This window comes from Perissodus microlepis, chromosome 13, assembly GCF_051167445.1.
Source record: "Perissodus microlepis isolate ML-2025 ecotype Zambia chromosome 13, ASM5116744v1, whole genome shotgun sequence".
NCBI lineage: Eukaryota > Metazoa > Chordata > Actinopteri > Cichliformes > Cichlidae > Perissodus > Perissodus microlepis.
In genome coordinates this window covers 15738108-15756266 of record NC_140473.1, presented here as the reverse complement: position 1 = coordinate 15756266, position 18159 = coordinate 15738108, and the positions used below count along the sequence as shown (strand labels likewise).

At 40.6% G+C, this 18159-nt stretch overlaps 1 protein-coding gene across 2 annotated transcripts in view; it reads right to left on the bottom strand.

Annotated features, from left to right (window-relative positions):
* The window catches only part of LOC146374926 (zinc finger matrin-type protein 4), a 57828-nt gene that overhangs the window by 6691 nt on the left and 32978 nt on the right, over positions 1-18159 (bottom strand). For both annotated transcript variants that reach the window (XM_084947912.1, XM_084947913.1), the window contains 2 exons: positions 13199-13456; positions 6868-6964 (listed from right to left, as the gene is read on the bottom strand). In XM_084947912.1, coding sequence (XP_084804038.1) covers positions 6868-6964; positions 13199-13456 — 355 coding nt within the window. The remainder of the gene's footprint in view (positions 1-6867; positions 6965-13198; positions 13457-18159) is intronic.

Sequence of the window (18159 nt, the reverse complement as noted above, 5' to 3'; positions counted from 1 at the left end):
TTAAATACATGAGCTAACTTAATGGATGTAAAATAAAACAATTAAAGATTAAAAATATGATTTTTTGCCAATTTTGACAGCCCTGAAACCCATCATAGTGAATTTTATTTATGTTTACTTTCTGGGTAATATAAAATCTCTTTTATGGAAACTGTAAATAATGCAATATTTGTATGGAGGTAATGCAATTCCAATTATAAAAGGGTAAATATGACACATTAGTGTTGGTGTATTCGGCTGTTTCTTGCAATTGATAACTTTGTGGGAAAAAAATTAGTGTTTCTAGTGCAAATCCTTGACAAACAGTTCACAGTAAACAGGAAGTTATACCCGTAGAGTAAATAACTGATAAATACTATAGTGTGTCTGTGTACCGGCACATCTGGACCAAGATTCAAAAGTAGCTGACTCCTGCTTCTTCATGGAAAACCGTCCAGTCCGTTCACCCTGCTGCTAATTGGCAGCAATCCAAAGAAGCCGTACAACCAGACCTGCTCAGGATGGGAGACTACTCAGTTCCTCCTGCACACTTCACAACAAACTATTTCTTTATTTTTACATCCTAGTTATTAATTCAGTCGGCTTTGTATTTGTAGCATATACAGGCTACATCTGCATTAGATTAACTTGTGTTGTATGTCAGCCATCAAAATGATTGTTTTTTTTGTTGTGGGGCAAAAAGTTGCATAGAACTTTTAAAAGTTGATCTCATATTACCCATGCTATGAGTGCAGGCTTGCAGTCTCTGCTGGGAGCTGCTTCCCATCATGCGAAGACTTCCCAGATTTTTACACAGCAGTAGGGCTGCAAAAAAATCCCAGCTCAGCTTTTGTCGGCTGATGGCCTTATGTTCCTTCTTTAATTTTCACTTTTTTCTACTTAGCCATTAGCACGCAGTAGTCGAGTTAGAAACCAACACGGGGATCTAATGCTCATCTGTCTGTTTCGGTTCTGTCTGCTGCCTACTTGTGTCTCTATCAGCTGGCCAGCTTGGTGCATCAATTTAATTGCAACATACTGTAAGGTGTGGAAGCCTTCCATCCAGTTTATCAAGTTATATCTCTGCTGTTATCATCCTGTACAGGTCCAATTACAACAGCCAGTCTGAAGCAACTGCTTGGACTCTGCAGCATTTCAACTGACCTGCAGCTAACTGTGTATGAAACAGGCAGTACTGATAAGCAGAGCTGGCAGGTTGATGCATCCAGCTGTTTAAAGAATACAGAAATCTCTTGTTGTTTTATGGTGACACATTCCTAATGCCAAACAGCACACGCTCGTACACAAACTCCCCAGAAACAGACGCAGAAGCACACATGCATTTTTCATGGATGTTTCTTCGGTGAGAGCTAATCCCCTGCCGCTGTCAGCCGTGTTTTTTGGAAAGCTCCTTACAATAGCCAAAGCTCATCCTGAGTGTGAAATAACACACATACATTACACACACACACACACACACACACACACACACACACACACACACACACACACACACACACACACACACAGATTTAAACTTAGGGTGTAAGATTGCACATAAGTTTGCCAAAGTCTTGTCCATCCAGTCTTGTGAAAGGAACAATCATAGAAGCTTCCTTTGCACGTGGTTTTTCATATTTCAACACACATCCATCCGCTCCTCCTTTTTGGGGTCGAGGGGATGCACAAAAATATAAAAGACATTTCATCTTGACAGCTTGTTTTTTAAAGGAAACAGACTTGGTAAAAACATTTGTACTCAAGCCATGTGCCAGCCAGCCAACAAAACCAACTAAACCAAAGGAAAAAAAACGCACTGCCCTCATTCATATCTAAACTAGCAATTCCTTAGAAGTTGTCTGGTCTTTTATTCGTGCTGCAGCCTTGGTGTGTGCATAGAACTGCGTTTGCACTTTTATGTCAGCAGGAAAATACTTTTCAAATGTTTTTAGCACAATAAAATGTGAAAGTGGAATATTTTCTATCATACCCAAACCTGATGCTACACTTTTATTGCGAAGGCTAAAATGGTAAGCGTGCTGATGTAGAAACAGTTAGAAGATGTGCGTATCAGAGATTTATTGGTTTCACACACACACACACACACGGCTGTTTTCTGTTTCATCTGAGTGACTGGGTGAAGGCAGAGGAAGTGAGACTGATGAGGTGGAACCTTCGGTCTTGTTCTCTGTTTCCCAGAGGATCGATAACAGCAGTGCAACAGAGCTGGCAGGACTCTTTTTACAGTACCAGTTTTTGCTTTCATAGACTTCAGAATTTAGCATGTGCACGCAATAACGCCACAAGGGCTCACAGCTGTCACACTTTTAAATTGCTTGTGCTATAAAGGCCCTCTCGTGGACTTTTGCATACTTTAAACGATAGCAATAAAAAAAACAGAAGATGGTAATTTCGAATATTTTTGCATTATAAATGGTCAAGCCGCTACACTTCTTCTGTTGAACTACACACACGCGCACACACACGTACACACACTGGAGCCTGATCCTGCCAATCATATGATTGAGTGATTATCAGCAAGTTTGAACACCTCTATAAAGTCAGGGGTACTTTGCTGCTCTGGAGCATTTAGGTGTGTGTTTGTAGCACAGTGCTACAATTTCTCCAGGAGTGGATGTTCCAGCAAATTCACAGCAATACTTAAAGAAAACCCAAGAGTGGCATCTCAGACTGTTCAGGCATCAGTTAACATGATAAATGTTAAACCTTATGACAGTACGTTACAAGAAGACTGAATAAGTATGGCTTGTTTGGTAGGGCTGTCAGTTTAAAGCCTCTTCTGTCCAAAAAGGACATGGCAGCGCGCCTTAGGTAAGCAAAGCACAGAACTTCTGGAACAATGTCTTTTGAACAGACAAGACCAAAGTGAAGATGCTTGGTGAAAATCAAACACAGCATATTAGCACGACTACCTCATGCCAACTGTGAAACGCAGTGGTGAAGCAGTGATGATTGGGGTTTATTTTTTAGACAGAGGACCTGGACAATTTGCAGTCTCTGTGTACACCATGAATTCCCCTGAATAACAAAGTAATTTAGAGGTAAATATGAGGCAATCCATCTGACAGATAAAGCTTGGCCAAAATTGGGTACATACAACAGGACAGTGCTCCCAAGCAAACTAGCCAATGTATAATACTGTGGCGGAAACTTAAGAGAACTGTGTACTAATGAATGTCCACAAACTTCAATTAAACAAATCAAAGCTGTAAAGAAGAGTGGGACAAAATTCCTCCACAACGATGTGAGACGTGGATAAAATCATACAGAAAATTATTATTTCAAGTTACTGCTGCTAATAAATCGTGGGTTTTTTCACAGGACTACACGGTGTCTTATGAGAGATTTTTTTCATGCCTATAGGATTAAAGCACTTATTGCATTATAAACTTTATGCCCTAATGTTTTGAACAAACCTGAGTAAATGCCTTTGTTCTAAAAGAAACGACTAAAGACGAACTCTGCAGACATATCCAGCAAACTATGTTTCTGACAACCTTCCTGGAAGCCTGTCAGATAAAATGTGTGAGGGACTTCCTCTGTTTCTGTTCAGTGACCTTTCAGTGGTTTCCCTGTAAATCGTCCTGGTACCTCTCCCTCAGTGGCTCATCTATCATGCCTTGTAAATCCATCACCTCCATCTTAAGCAGTAAAACCTCACAGCTGTCTGCAACAATGGGTTCATCTCACTGTCCACTATATATTTGCTCCACATATCTCTGGTCCCACCTTTCAGTTCAGTTTAAGGAGATTTACTCTGTTGTGATTTTGTTTTACTCTGCATCTTTCTGTCTGTATTACTTCATTGCTGTATGTCTGTCTGTCCCTCCTTATTAGCCTTTTGTCGTGTCTTGTATACCCGTTTTATTTCTTTTTCCTCTGTCCCAAACGTAACGTGTCTGTTTGCATCTCTCGTCCCATCTGTCTCTCGGTGTCTGTGGTGCGTGCTGTCTCTCTAGTACCTATCTGTCTTGCTTACTCTCTCATTCTCTCTCCTAAGTATGACTCTTCCAGTGTGTCTGCCCGCTTCTCTGCTTTGTGACAGTAAAACTGACAGAAGGAGAGAGTTATGAGCCACTGGTTCCCCATGATTTACCGTCTCTGGACAGAGACATTATACAACTCAACAATTGCACATGTCAGGAGTTTAGCTTATGCTCTTATCAAGGTTGACTAGATTGAGTTACCTTGCTTACTGGTATGTGGAAGTAAATGAACAGTGACTTCTGAAATCACTTCTGTGACCCTCAGTCTTACCACCAAGTATTAAAAAAATACTTTTTCCTCCGAGTGAGTAGCATCTCTTCTGAAATGTAATCATGGAGTTACTCAAGGTTATTACCCGAACTTGTCATGAAAGTTCAACAACTACAAAACGGGACCTGCTAATTCTCATTTTCAAATCACACAAGCCTCTGATTAGTACATCAGATACTATTTGTACCGCTGTGAGAAGCTTCTTTGCATCTCAGTAAATCACAGTAGGGCCAGACAGCACTGTGGGTAGGAAAAAAATGTGGTTAAACTTTGCCTCTATCTCTGTGCCTGACTTGTAGACACACTTTCTCCTTTTTTTAAACAGCCATCAGATGATTAGTGAGATTTCTAGGGTTAAGGGTGGGTTCTGGTTAACATCCACTGGTTTTTATAACATTTTTGCCTGAATCATCCAAATGAAAAATCAGAAATTGCATGAAGACTTTATTTGAAATGTAACACCGTCTGAAAATGCGCCTTTTAGTGTCACTACAACAAAGGAAAAACTGGTTGTTGCAGTAAGTAGTTAATGTGAATTTTTGTGCATGCAGAAGGCAACAGATTTACAATTTTTGCCAATTTATCATAGTTAATCGCCTTATTATCACAAACCGATTACATGCATTTGCCAACTTGACCCCATTTAATCTCATACTGATGGTAGCAGACTGATACCATCTTATTGGAGTTTCATCGCTGCAACTTGCTTTGAAGATGGCAACTGACTGCCAGTTGTCACAGACCTGGACCCATTTTTAACGCAACTATTTCAAAGGCAACGAGACTGCAAGCTCATTGCACCAATTTTTTCACCACTGTTTTCCATAGTGTGACTTAGTTAAGCAAAGTAACTGTGCAGGCAATGGTAAAACATATGTCAATTATTTTAAAGTGTCCTCACACTGTATAATCTTTAAAGCTGGCAGAACAGGCTTGATGTTTCTCATGATAAACATACAGAGCATCATCTGCTCTTTATGCTTACAACCGAATACATATTTTTTCATGGATTAAAGAAAATCTTTGCTTTCTGTTTTTCTCACTTCTTTCTCTCGCTGCCTTTCTCATCCTTGTTATAGCTGCTGCTGCTTTTCTCACTACACCCACCAGTCTCTAAGAGTTAACTTGCTTACAGAAGTTTAGTCTGTGCAGCCCAGACAGCTATACGCTCTAGGGTAGTTAAATACCAAAAAATAAAAAAAGCTTCAAATTTCTAACAAAAGAAAAACAAAACAGCAGAAAGCTGCACTAACAATATAATATCCTCGAGCGCCCTTTTATCTGACAAATACATTCATAAAAGACTTAATTTACACTGTATTCCTTTAAATACAGACAGATGCATGCACGCACACAGACGAGCACCATTAACCTGCCTATAACCATGCTGACAGCTATCTCATGGCAAACGCATGAAATGTAACGGTTCCATATCACAGTCTCATCCTGCGGGTGGATATAATTTCTCACACACCGGCTGTGATTCCTTGGGATTTTCTAAAATCAGTAATGACCCAAGCCTAATTGTGAAAGACTCATTTTAATAAATTCCACATTGTTATTTTTGCAATTCTCAAATCTGCTGGAACTTTCATTATATTTCATTTTACTCACATATACATCCGATAAAACAGAAACTAATGGAACCATCAGTCCTTACTCTTTGAAACAACATACCGCTTCTAATGTTGGAACTATTTTATAGTATATTTTGTGACAGTGATAAATACAGCCCCAAATGGTTTTCCTCACACAGCATGGTAAAGTAAAAGTAATGTAAATAAGTGAACGTCAGTTCTTAGGCATTTACAACACAAGTCAGCTCTTGTCATTAAATCTATGTTGTTTTCTATTTTTATTTCAAGTCAAGACTTTTATTAATTTGTAATAAACATGAGCATAGAAAGTGTATGATGTCACCCATTAGTTTGTGGTTTCTGTTCTGAATCTAATTGTATTTGCATTGCATTTGTCTTGCTTTTACAAATCAAATGTAACCATATTTGGATAAGAGGGTAGAAATTGAGAGTTGTCAGCCTATGCTGGCTAGTTAGCTCTTGGTTAGCAAGCCACAACCTTTGGGATGTATCAGGAAGTATAACAATCCACTGTAGTGACCTGCTTCTGAATAAGGAGGCAACATTTAGCTTGAAAGTATCTTTAACTGGAATGCTAACTTTGGAAAGTGAAATACAAACGTTAAATAAAATGTATTAACTGAACAGCACTCACATGTGAGTCAGAGTTGCCACGCTCTTGATAATGTATAACTACAAACTGTAATATAGTTTCATATAACAACTTTTACAAATGGGAAAATCAGACACCAAACAATTGTAAAAATGCGTATTTTCTGCTTGAAAGTATTAGCACTGGACTTTGAGCTGGAAAAAGAACAGTTCAAAGAAATCATTAAAAGCCGAAAATGACTATGACATTTTAAAATAATGCCTGAAATATACTTGCACAGTGAATCTTTATAGATCTTTATACCCGTGGAGGCTGCATTGATGGCAAAGTGTAGTTGCTTATCCAAGGAAGTGCATGCCATGTCATTAAGATGTAGAGTTAACACAGAAGTATAAATCTGCTGTATGTTGTTGTACTCACTTGTTCTGGTGCTTGGAGCCCTGGAGGTGTGCATGATACTGCTCAATGGAGTTGAGGACCACACTGCAGACACTGCAAGAGTAACTACTTCGCAGCCCTAGAGAGACATAAACATACTATAGTTACTGTAAGTCACTTTCTGTAAGTATGTATTATAACAATCCCTAAAAGCTGTCATCACCATCATCATCATTTGGATCACCAGCTAGTAGTAGTGAGCCCAACATGAGCAACAATAAAAATCTGTACTGACACTAAGTAACAGTCTAATTTTTACCCTCAGTAGTGCTGGGTAATTTTCCTAATTAGAGTGCATCTGGAAAGAGATTTGATTAGACTGATCATTAGCAGAAAACCAGTTACATTTTTAGATCCTTGGATCAGTGCCCGCTTCTTTTTAGTGCCTGTGTGTGTGTGAGGGGTTCCTTTTTAAAACTTGCACTAGAAAGGCGGGTACCGCAGAAGAATTTGGACTCTAGGAATCAGAAACGAACAGCACAGTGGGATGTGTGCATGTCTGCTTTGTGTGCATGCACAGTTGTATTGTGTTGGTGAATGGAAGCTTGAGTTGGTGCAGCTCAGACACAGATGTTAACTAATTAGAGGGTTTGCAGGTGGTCGCGATGAACACCCAAAAATAGATAGATGAATTTGGAGATACTCATGGAGTGGGGAGAAGGGAGATTTGGTGGTGCGGAGATGGGGATTAGGTAGAAGAAGCGAGTGAAAGAGAGGAAATATCCAGAGAATAATACGATGTTTTAAACAGAGGAGGGAATGGATAATGATTTATTACACTGCAGCATTGATGTAGCATTCATGCTGGGGTTTAATGACCACAAAAAAATGTGTATCCAAGCCCCAAAATAACGTCCCGTGGTAACTAGAGCACCGATTTTAAAATCGTCTTTCTTTTTCATAAAAGGAAGCAGAGGAAATGATCTCTCTGGGTAATCAGCAACACGCTATAATTGCCCGTGTTTCCCCTGTTAGAGATACAATGAAAAGCTATTTTTGTTTTCTCACTATTTGCACACTGCAGAGCCGTCACTGCAGAACTTTACTTCCATCGGAAAAAGAAAAATCTGCCTTGACACTTCGGGGTTGTATGCCAAAAACAAGTCAAAAATTAACGGCTTGAAGCCTCTCCCTCTCAGTTTGTCCTTTTTTAAATTGTAATTTTCTGACAATGGGTGTGAAACTTTAGTTATGCGGTGCAACTAAAAATTGGGGTGTGCCTGCTTGTGTGTACATGCCCTTTTCGCTGCTGTCATTATCGTCCTTGAGATTTATGACTTGTCTTAGTATTCCATCACCTTTTGACCTTTCGTAGCGGTAATTGGTGAAGTACACTGGGAGATGAAGTTGTAATATAGTTAGGAGTGGTGGGAGGTCGTTTAGGCTAGAGCTGCATAATGTGGCATATCTACTCCCTGTTGCCTCAAGAGTCCCTTAGTCTCTTTCAGGGGTGATTAAGGATAAGCAGTCATTTACAAGAAAGCCAGGACTGAATTAGTTGCCTGAAGCAACTGCTGTCTTGGCTTAAATGTTGATATTTTTGCAACTATTAGGAGCTAATAACTAATTCTGTGTGTATGTGTGTGTGAAAGAGAGACAGAGAGAGTGGGAAAAAAGAGAGCCGGCACATCTTCCACTGCCAAAATGTCATTACTTCTGTTCTCTCTAAATGAAAAGGCTATTAATTGGAGAAGCGATAATTTAGAAAGAAAGGAAAGATAAGTCTCTCTTTCTTCTTTCCTCTCTCTTCCCCGTAATTCTATACTGCTGCAAGGATTACATAAAGAGGTCTATTCTTTTATGTGTGATTATGAAGTGTGTTACATGTGCATGTGTACACGTTCGCAGACAAAGGCAGCTTTCCTGCTTTTAGCCTGATTGATGTCACCTCCACACTGACTGCCCGTGTAGCAGAGATATACAATATGCTGCAGTTTGTGTCAGCACCAGCCTTTTGTAAACACACGCATAAACATATACACATGCACAGATAACGTGTTTTGGTTAATAAAGCAGTTCTGGCATAAGACCACACTGTGCCCTAATCCATGTTAATTACACGCAGGGAAAGTGCGTGTGCAACGGTAGGGACAGCACGTGGCTCAGGGTTGTGAATGTAGGGTTTTTTTGCAAGCATGAGCAGTATTTGTGAGGGAGTTCTAAGCCTTGTTAATTACACAAGAAGATATGCCAAGAAGAGAGAAAAGAGGGGGTGAGAAGCGCTAAGGCAGTGGGTGTGGAGCTGTTTGTGGCTGTCGTTTAACGTACAGAGCCTTCTGGCATTGCTGGCACCCCTGGTGTGGAGATGCCTAAACGGTTGTCAAAAAAGTAATGAGCTACATTTTGTGCTTAGAAAATTGGGAAAATTATGTTTGTTTCAAGAGTCTTGTTGCAGCAAAATTCAACATCCTGCTGCAGTTTCAGTGTGTGATGAATTTTAGCTTTCAGCTTTTTCACTATGTCCCAACTCAAGCAACATTAATGACCCATTTGGAGCATGATATTTGTGGCTCGTTCCAATACCATGCGCTTGCCAAGCTCTGACTGCAGCTCCTTTTTATGTGAGAGGCTCAGAGGGATTTCAGGTAGCGGTTAGCACTAGCAGTTGTGAAATCTAGTGTTTTGCACACACTTTTGGTGAACGGTGGGATTGTTTGAAGACAAAGAGGGAGGGAAATGGGCCTTGTACAACTATTGAACATCAAGTTTCATATGGATAAATTCAAGGTAGAGTTTCCTCTAATTTGCACTCACTGTAGGGTATTCACGTGTAATGTTATTCATGCTTCTTGTAGGATATTAGTTTATGGAGCGCTTACTACCCCAGAGCCTTTGTGCTTTAGTTTACCATGCGCTTTGCAAGATTAAAAATGAACTGAATCCAAGAAGAGCCCATTGAGATGCAATCAAAACTAACAGTCTGCAGCAAATACTTGACAGAGCCTCTCAAAGGAATATATCGCAAATACCATAGAAGAGAGGGGTTGAGATTTGGGTGAGAGTCAGATTAAATCCAAGTGGAATTTTACCAGCAAACTTTGAAGGACTTAGAGAGAGACTAATTATTTTTTTGCAGCCAGTGTGACAGTAATTGGAGAGACCATCTGTTTCAGACAAAGAAAAAATTACCAGGCGCGGAAACTATCTTTGTGAACTATTGCTTTTAAAAAAGGATTTCCAGATTCTCTTAGATTTTTCTAGTTTTCTAGTTTCTTCACTGTAAGCAACTAATAATTCTTAAAGGTAGCTTATTAAGATGAAGTTCATGGATTTGGGGATTATTGCCAGAGTCGTTCAGTAAAACTTTTGAAAGACACAATAATAATTATTATTGGTATAATTGATTTACCAATAGAAATGGGCAAAAGAAATGGAAACAGGAATGCATTTAGTGGCATCTTTCTCTCATCTCTAGTGTTTCATAGTCCAACATTTCACTTTATTTTCCTGTCTTTAACTGAGCTTTTGGTCGATAATAACTCCAGAGGGAAATACACAGGTCTTTAGCTGCTAAATGCTCCACTACATTCACTAGGGAGCTGCTTACTTCACATGATGTGTTGCTGGACAGGTAGTTGGTTTATCACTGGTGAGAACAGCTGCTTGCTGCTGCTAGAAATGACACCGTCAAGGGTGATGAGCCTAAAGAAAGATGTGCCAGTTGCACTGTTAAACAACAACAAAGAGCTGAAAAAATGTTAAAATGCTGCACGCTGCCGAATGGAGCTGAGTGATAATTTTCCATGTTCTTCAGTATGAGTCACTTTTCCACATAACACTATTATTTGAGCCCATTTTATCGGGTTAAATAAGACCTTTTGGGTACTTTTAACATAACTGAGGAAATATATCCTCAAAGAATACTTAAAAAAGCCTAAAAGTATATATTGGTTTTCGGTAAATTTACTGCTTTGTTAGATAAACTGTTTTTAATTCCCAGAGCGAGCTGGTATTATGTGTTTCTGCATGTAATTCTGATGTGTGACTGTGTCACAGTAAGTGGGAGAGGAGGTCAGCTCCGTCTCACAACTCTGGCACAGTCATCAATTACACACAATTTTCTCTCGGCTTTAGTGCTTCACCCTCTCTTGGGTCCTGCACACACACATACGCAGACACACTCTCCATTCCTAGACGCTTATCTCACTGCTTCTAATTCTCTTCGGAGTCTCCAGAGAGCAGAGACAATGCGCTGGCTCTGTCTTAAGGGGTTTCTCCCCCTGTCATGATTTATGTAAAGACACAGCCGAGTCAGCCGGGCCCCATCCCTCGTCAGTAGCTACTCCCTTGTCCACCACTGTAATCCATCTCCAAGGATTTCGCCTGGCACCTAGCTGTGGAAAGTCACGACATTCTTGCTTGTGTCCCGTCTGTGCAATTAAACCAGAGAAATACATATAAAAAAATAAGAACCTGCATGTGTTTAAATGTCAAGAGGTCTTATGATAAGTTTCGTTCATGGCCACAGGGGGATGAGACAACACAAGTAAAGGTCAATATCATCAATAGGACACAACAAGAAAACACAGTAGGCAGACTCTGTAGCCATAGTTTGGAGAGTAAGAGAATATTGGCGTGCAAATAATTCACCTGTGCCTTGTGGGGGAGATAATAAGGATGACAGATGAGACATGATGCCAGATTGGACGCCACAGTGGTTTACACAAACACACACATTTAGACACAACCTAACCAAAACAAAGACTGAGTATGGCAGAAGGAAGGGGGTGGGAAAGAGATAAAACGAACGTAAAGAGAAAACTATTCCACAAAGGGAAAATGAGGACAAAAGGACATAGATGAATCTGTGCTTGGCAGAAGCCAAATTCCTCCTTTCTCCTCCCCCTCCTGTGCGTATTTTGCTTAGTTCAGCTGCCACCTCCTGTTCGACCCTCCCACTGCGATTACACTTGATACACCTGTGACTTCACACCTTAAGTGGTGATAAAAAGCCAATCTGACGTGAGAATCTCGGACCAATGGAAATTCATCTAACTCAAGAACAAACGAGTACAAACAATGGAGCTGCGCTGTAGTGAACAAAGCGTTCCAGACTAAAGGCCTTGGAACAAACACATGAATGACGGCACGTATAATAAATCACGGCAACAGCAAGCTCACTTAGAAAACTTCGACCCGTTAAACATCTCCTGTTCAAGGGCAGTTAAAAGATTTTACAGTGCAGCCTTGCTCTTCAATGAGGACGAGTGTCTTAAAAATAAACAAAATTCTAATTAAATAAAAAAATGTTTTCCATGGTTACATTATGAAATTTGGAGTCTGTGGGATCTGGGTCACAGTATGTGAATGGGGGGATGATATCTAACATGACACCACTTAAAGCCTCTGAGCCAGTGTAGGCGGCAACATGACTCATGCTTTTAATATGATTGGCTTCTTGAGATGATGATTTGTGTCATGGCACCTGGAGCATGCAGCGGATGGTACTGCTACGGCTTCACAAGTGGATTTATGTTTGTCACAGGCTGTGTGCTGTGTGGTACGAGCATGCGTCAAACTTGTATGTGTGCGGTAGAGGTGTCGTGTGGCACTCGTGAATGCATGTTGGACTCCTTTGCTGAAGTAGGATAATGTTTGGTGATATTGGATGATATCACTCCTAAGAACCCGAGAAGGGAAAGTGGTTTCTGTGCCAAATGCTATTCATAATTCAATTAAAGTACCCATCTGTTAGAAATATTTGTGTGAGTGTTGGAATCATTGCCCCATTATCTCCACATTTACTCGTTTAATTTACTAATGTTTGACCATTTCATGTGTCATTTTGTGTGAATCATCACACACATAAATATGCATGCATGTAATGTGGTGGATTTCACCTGTTGAGCCTTCTCTGCTCTGCACTGCATTATCTCTTAAGTATGCTTTTTGCAATGTGCCAGGAGACTTCACATACAGCTTTTGACATATACTGTTGTGTTGTGACCCTTAGTGAGACAGATACCAGCAGTAGGAATGTAGAGGTAGTTGACTTAAAGAAGAAGCTTTGGCTAATCCTTGCAAAAACACTGCCATGTTTTTATCCAAATGCATGTAAGCTGAGATCTCAACACTAAGTAGTGCTGATGGTGCTAAATTTATCAATGAATAACTGGTTTGCCTTACCTCAGTTTAACATATGATATGTACCCCCACACTGAAAGGCATATCAGCATTTCATGAATCCTCATTCACTGCTGCACATCTTGCAGCATCTTGCACTCCCACTTATCGTCTTTCCTCTGACAAAGTCGTAACACCCCTGCTGCCTTTCACTTGCCACTTTTGCTGGGATTGGGTCCAAGAGGCTGACCTGTGCTCTCTGTGGCATCCAGACTGCCTGCTAGCTGCTCCAGGAGGCGTGCCCTGGCTGCATTCCTGCGGTGTTTCTTGCCCTCGTAATGCTGCTGGGCCATCAGAGGGTTGTTGAACCAGGCTCCACACAGACAGCAATATTTCCCAGCCTCTCTCCCACCATTTCCACTGACCACCGCCATGGGCCAGGGTAGGGCAGGTGGAGGAGGGGGACACGACGCGGGGTCTGTGGGCAGTGGGGTGGAAGGGGAGGAATCTGGAAGCAGAAGTGAAAAGATAGGAGTTAGAGACAAGTCAAGGGTAAGATACTGTAGAAGGAAATGAGAACAGGATAAGGAAAGGGAGAGTGAGGGAGGGAGGATATTAACATGAATTCAAATGCAAATCAAGCTCTAATGTGAAAATTACATGAAATGAAAATATTTTCATGAAACTCGTTAACATGAAAATTTGATGCATTTGCACAGATTCTCACGCACATACTCTTCGCAGACACATGAATTCTCAAATACATGCTTGAAAAACCACATTTACATTTAAAAACTCCGTAATCAGATTGTACTCATCAAGGCTGAGAGCAAAGAGCAAATGGATTGCTGTGAGCCACATATGTGGAGCATAGATGAGGGCTGGAAGGAGGCCATCTGCACTCCGGGGTCCAGTCTGCAAGTGCTAGAGACTGGCTTCTGAACCTTCCTGTTTTATCTTTTTTTTTTTTTCAACCTGTACCATCTCTCCTCTCCTCTCTTCTGCAAGGGAATAAAAAAAAAAAAAAAGAAAGAAACGGCAGATTTCCAGGTGACCTGCTACTCATGACATGGCACTGGTTACCATGGTGATTGCCCATTAATAGCCAACAGGCACGGACATGTCCACAGGACGGGGTTGTAGCTCTCACAGCGAAAACTGCGTACATGCGTGTGGCTACTCGTGTGTCTGTGTGTGAATGTGGGTGTTTGGGTGGCGGACAGAATGTGTAAGCCACGCTTAAGAAAATGTGTGAAGTCTTGTATATGTGTGCGCGTGCATGTGTGTGTGTGTGTGTGAAAGAAGCTCCAGAATAAGCTGCTTGCATGTGTAAGGTACAGTATGTGTACCAAACAAATCATCCTGAGAAGGGATGGTAGGGAGGGGGTTATGTCCACAGCCAAATTGCGTGAGAAAGCTTACAGTGCCAGATGGCATGTCCAAATGTGCCGATTTGCCATCCACAATGTGTCAATGACTCTTGAGTTATACTGACTGTGAGTACACAGCCCCGATGCCGCACGTTTAGTTCACATTTTATATCACAAACAAAAGCCCACTCACACATGCTTTGAAGCTCAGATGAGTCATATCACTTCTTTCACAACAACCATCGTCTCACTGCTAACAAATGCCCGCATGAATCCTTGACCAGTGACCACGGGTGTGAGGTGGGTTCGTTTATGTGTCTTTTTTAGTGTGGGGGCCTGCGCCGGATTGACTCCAGCCCTTTGAGCTGATTGGCTCCTCATACCTTGATGTGTCTTCAGGCTCTGTTCACATAGTTACTGTATCTATGGCTGTGTCTCTGTTCATCTCACCAACCACACCCACTCACATTCCCTTTGCTTGTGTTTGCCATCGTCTCACTTTCAAAACTCAACCCTGCAACTCTCTTACTGTCATTTTATTTTATTGCTCAAAGCTCAAAGGCAAGTCCATCATCAAATCTCCGGTGTAGCATTCATGTGTGCTTGCGTGTGCCAGTGCGTAAATGACACTCCTCGGTTCTGACAGCTCTACGGAACTGCATGTGATGAGCAGCAACAGGGAGAGACCCTGTGATGTTTTTTCTCCTCTCTATCCCTTGATGCACCACCACTTCTCCTCTCCTGACTGTGATCTCTGCACAGTGGAGCAGAAATAAGTGTTTTTCACAGAGTGGGGCATAGGCAGTGTGCACGATAGTGTGTGTTCTGGAGGAAGAGGTGTTGGGTTGAAGTGTATGGGGATGTGATGCGCATCGGGGAGGGAGCGCAGGTACGATCTCTGCTCTCCACCGCTCAAAGGCTTCTCCAACACACACAGACTCTACTATTTCTAACCTCACTGTGTTGTATGTTTGTGGGAATATGCGTTAGTGTGTTTGTTAGTGTCCAAGTGTCCTGAGATGCAAGTGAATGCCATGAGTGCCTGCGTCAGTCATCCTGCCTCTGTGTTTTTCTAATAATGATTGTGCGTGCATGTGTGTGTTTCTATGTCCATGTGTGCTCAAGCCTGTCAGCTTGGCTGTGCATCTTCTGTGGCGCGCTCATCTCGGAATGATCATGAAGGGTGCTTTTTGACTCTAATCTCTCCTGAAATCCTCTTCTTCTCTCCCAGGTCACTCTTTCTCTCTTCTTGTTCTCTTGTTTCTTTTCCTTCAGGTCCTACTGTCACAAAACGAAGCAAACTGCACGACAGTGCCTGTACAGAAGTGACACTTTTCCCAAAAGTAGGCCAGAGTTTAGCAAAAGTCACTCAGGGGCTTGATTATAACACTCCATTTTGTAGCGATTGTGCCTTTATAGCTGTGTGAGTTTCCCCTTTGAATCCAATTTGAATCACATTATGTAAAGCTCCCCTGGAGTCAACTTAGCAGCACAGACACTTAAAAACACACTAATCTTGAACAATCTTGTGCTTCAACAAAAAAAAATATCAATCAGCAGATGTCTTGATTTGATAAAAAACACATTTTACTAATCAGGAGACCTTTATAAATTAATGTCTCTCTGTGTGCCTCATCTGCTAAGTTTTACTTCTTGGGCCTCTGGCATGTTGCCATTTTCAAACACATTTCCCCCTGAATCCCAGGCTAGTAGTTTTGACTGAACCATCACTAAAGCTGTCCAAATCCACTTCAGATAAAAAAAATAAAGCCTTTGAAGTAAAAATAGTTCTCAGTTCAGTAAAACATGTCACAAAGAGGGGATGTATACGAGCAGAGGTGAGAGTCTATTTGACAACTGAGTTATGGTCTCTAGTGACGACAGGCTTTTTGTGTTAAGATCAGGAATGAGAACTTATAGATGCATAGCTTAGCATGGAAGAATAATAGATTGTGTTCTGTCTGTTATGTATTGCTGAATGATTGAAAGAATGAATGCTATACTGGTGCATCAAATAGTCTGGTTGAGATTTCATGATTGAAAGGAATTTTTAACATACCTTTTAAATGCTAAAGAGACAAAATGCCTAGTGTAGCGGTCTAAGAGCTTTAAATGTGTTATATTATTAACCAGAATAAAGTTAACACTTCTGATTCAAGGTTCTAATCATATGATGTAAAAAAGAATATAAGCCAACAATTAATGATTCAAACTGTCAAATTTTGAAACATAGACATGTATAAGAGCCCACGTGGAGAGACAGCATCCTGTGAAGCTCACCATTGACAGCATTTAAAGTTGTTGCCACAAAAAACACCATCAGGACAGAACATGTTTTTGCACTGTGCTCACAGAGCTGGGCTTTTGGAACACCTCTGCACTCATCAGGATCACTTCTCTTACCAAATCAATCGATATCAGCATTGTATATTTTAAAGAGGGTTTTTGTAACCAACAGCAGTGTGCAAAAGCCTTGAGCTATCCCTTACTTCTTTATATTTTCCTAGGAAAATGGGGAAGAGGTGCAGTGAATTGTTGATATATGTGCAAACATAAATGCAAATAAGGCAAAAAACTGAGTTTGGACTATTCTAACAAGCTTGTAAGTCAACATTTGGTATGATGACCTTTATTTTAAAACACAGCCTGAAGGCACGCTTTGCTGTAATTTCTTTAAGTAGTCTTCATGAATACTTCTTGAGAATTGTTAAAGGACATCCAAAGATCTTCGGATCTTGGCTGCGTTTTATTCTATTTGCTGTCAAGACAATCCCTCACTGTTTCAACAATGTTGTGTGATGGGTTTGGGATCATTGCTAAACTCAAAAATTGTTGTAATTTTCATGATGGTAATAGTAGATCAAATCCTGGCAGATTTGTTCTATATTAATAATGCCAGAAGTTTTGACAAGAACCCCAACCCCACTGGTGAAATGCAGCACCAAACAATGACAGAGCCTCCAGCATGTTTTTAATCCATTCAAAATTTGGATTTATGACTACAAAAGACAACTTAACACCGATTTTCAGTCCAGTTCTACCTACTTTAATACCACAGCATTTTATCCTTGTTTCCCTTCCTAATAAATGCTTGTTGACAGTGAATATTAGATGGTTTAACTGAAGTGCCAAACACATCTCTCAGTTCCTCTGTCAGATCTTTGCTTGATTCTTTCCTGTTTCTTATGGACATGACTTGAGATATGGTTCATCTGCATTAGATGGTTTCATAGACTTCTTCTTTTGTTATTCAACTTGTCTAGTTTCCTTTGATTTTTTTTGCCAAAATATGCCAACCTTTCAGAAAATAGCTATTTGGGATGCATCTTGTTGGTGATTTTTGAAAAAGAGTGCTAATACCAAAGTGACTAAAGAGACTATTTTCCTTTCATTTTTACTAAGTACACAGCAGTTTTTTAATGCTTGAATGAGTCAGCTTAAACAATCAAATAACAAAATAAAACAGAAAACAACAAAAACATTATGAAAATGAGTGAAAAATCAGCCAATGTTTCACAGAAAAAGAAATAAGGACTGGCTCAAGGGTTTTGCACAGTAATATAGCAACAATGAGCGCATGACAGAAGCATGTTAGCTAGGGCATGTTAGCTAGCTAGCTTGTTAGCTGGTAGCTGGTAGTCTGTTGACTGCTGGAAGGGGCTTTGTCTCTCATCAACAACAGTAAAGAAAGATGGAGGATGAGGCAAAGAGAGCAGAGATCCACCAAAAACAACCTGTGACCAAGAGCAGAGCTGTGTCTGCTGTTTGTTCCTTAAAGGAACAGTTTAATGCTCTTTTTACTTTGCTGTCCGAAGCTCAAAGAATATTTGGACACTGCCTT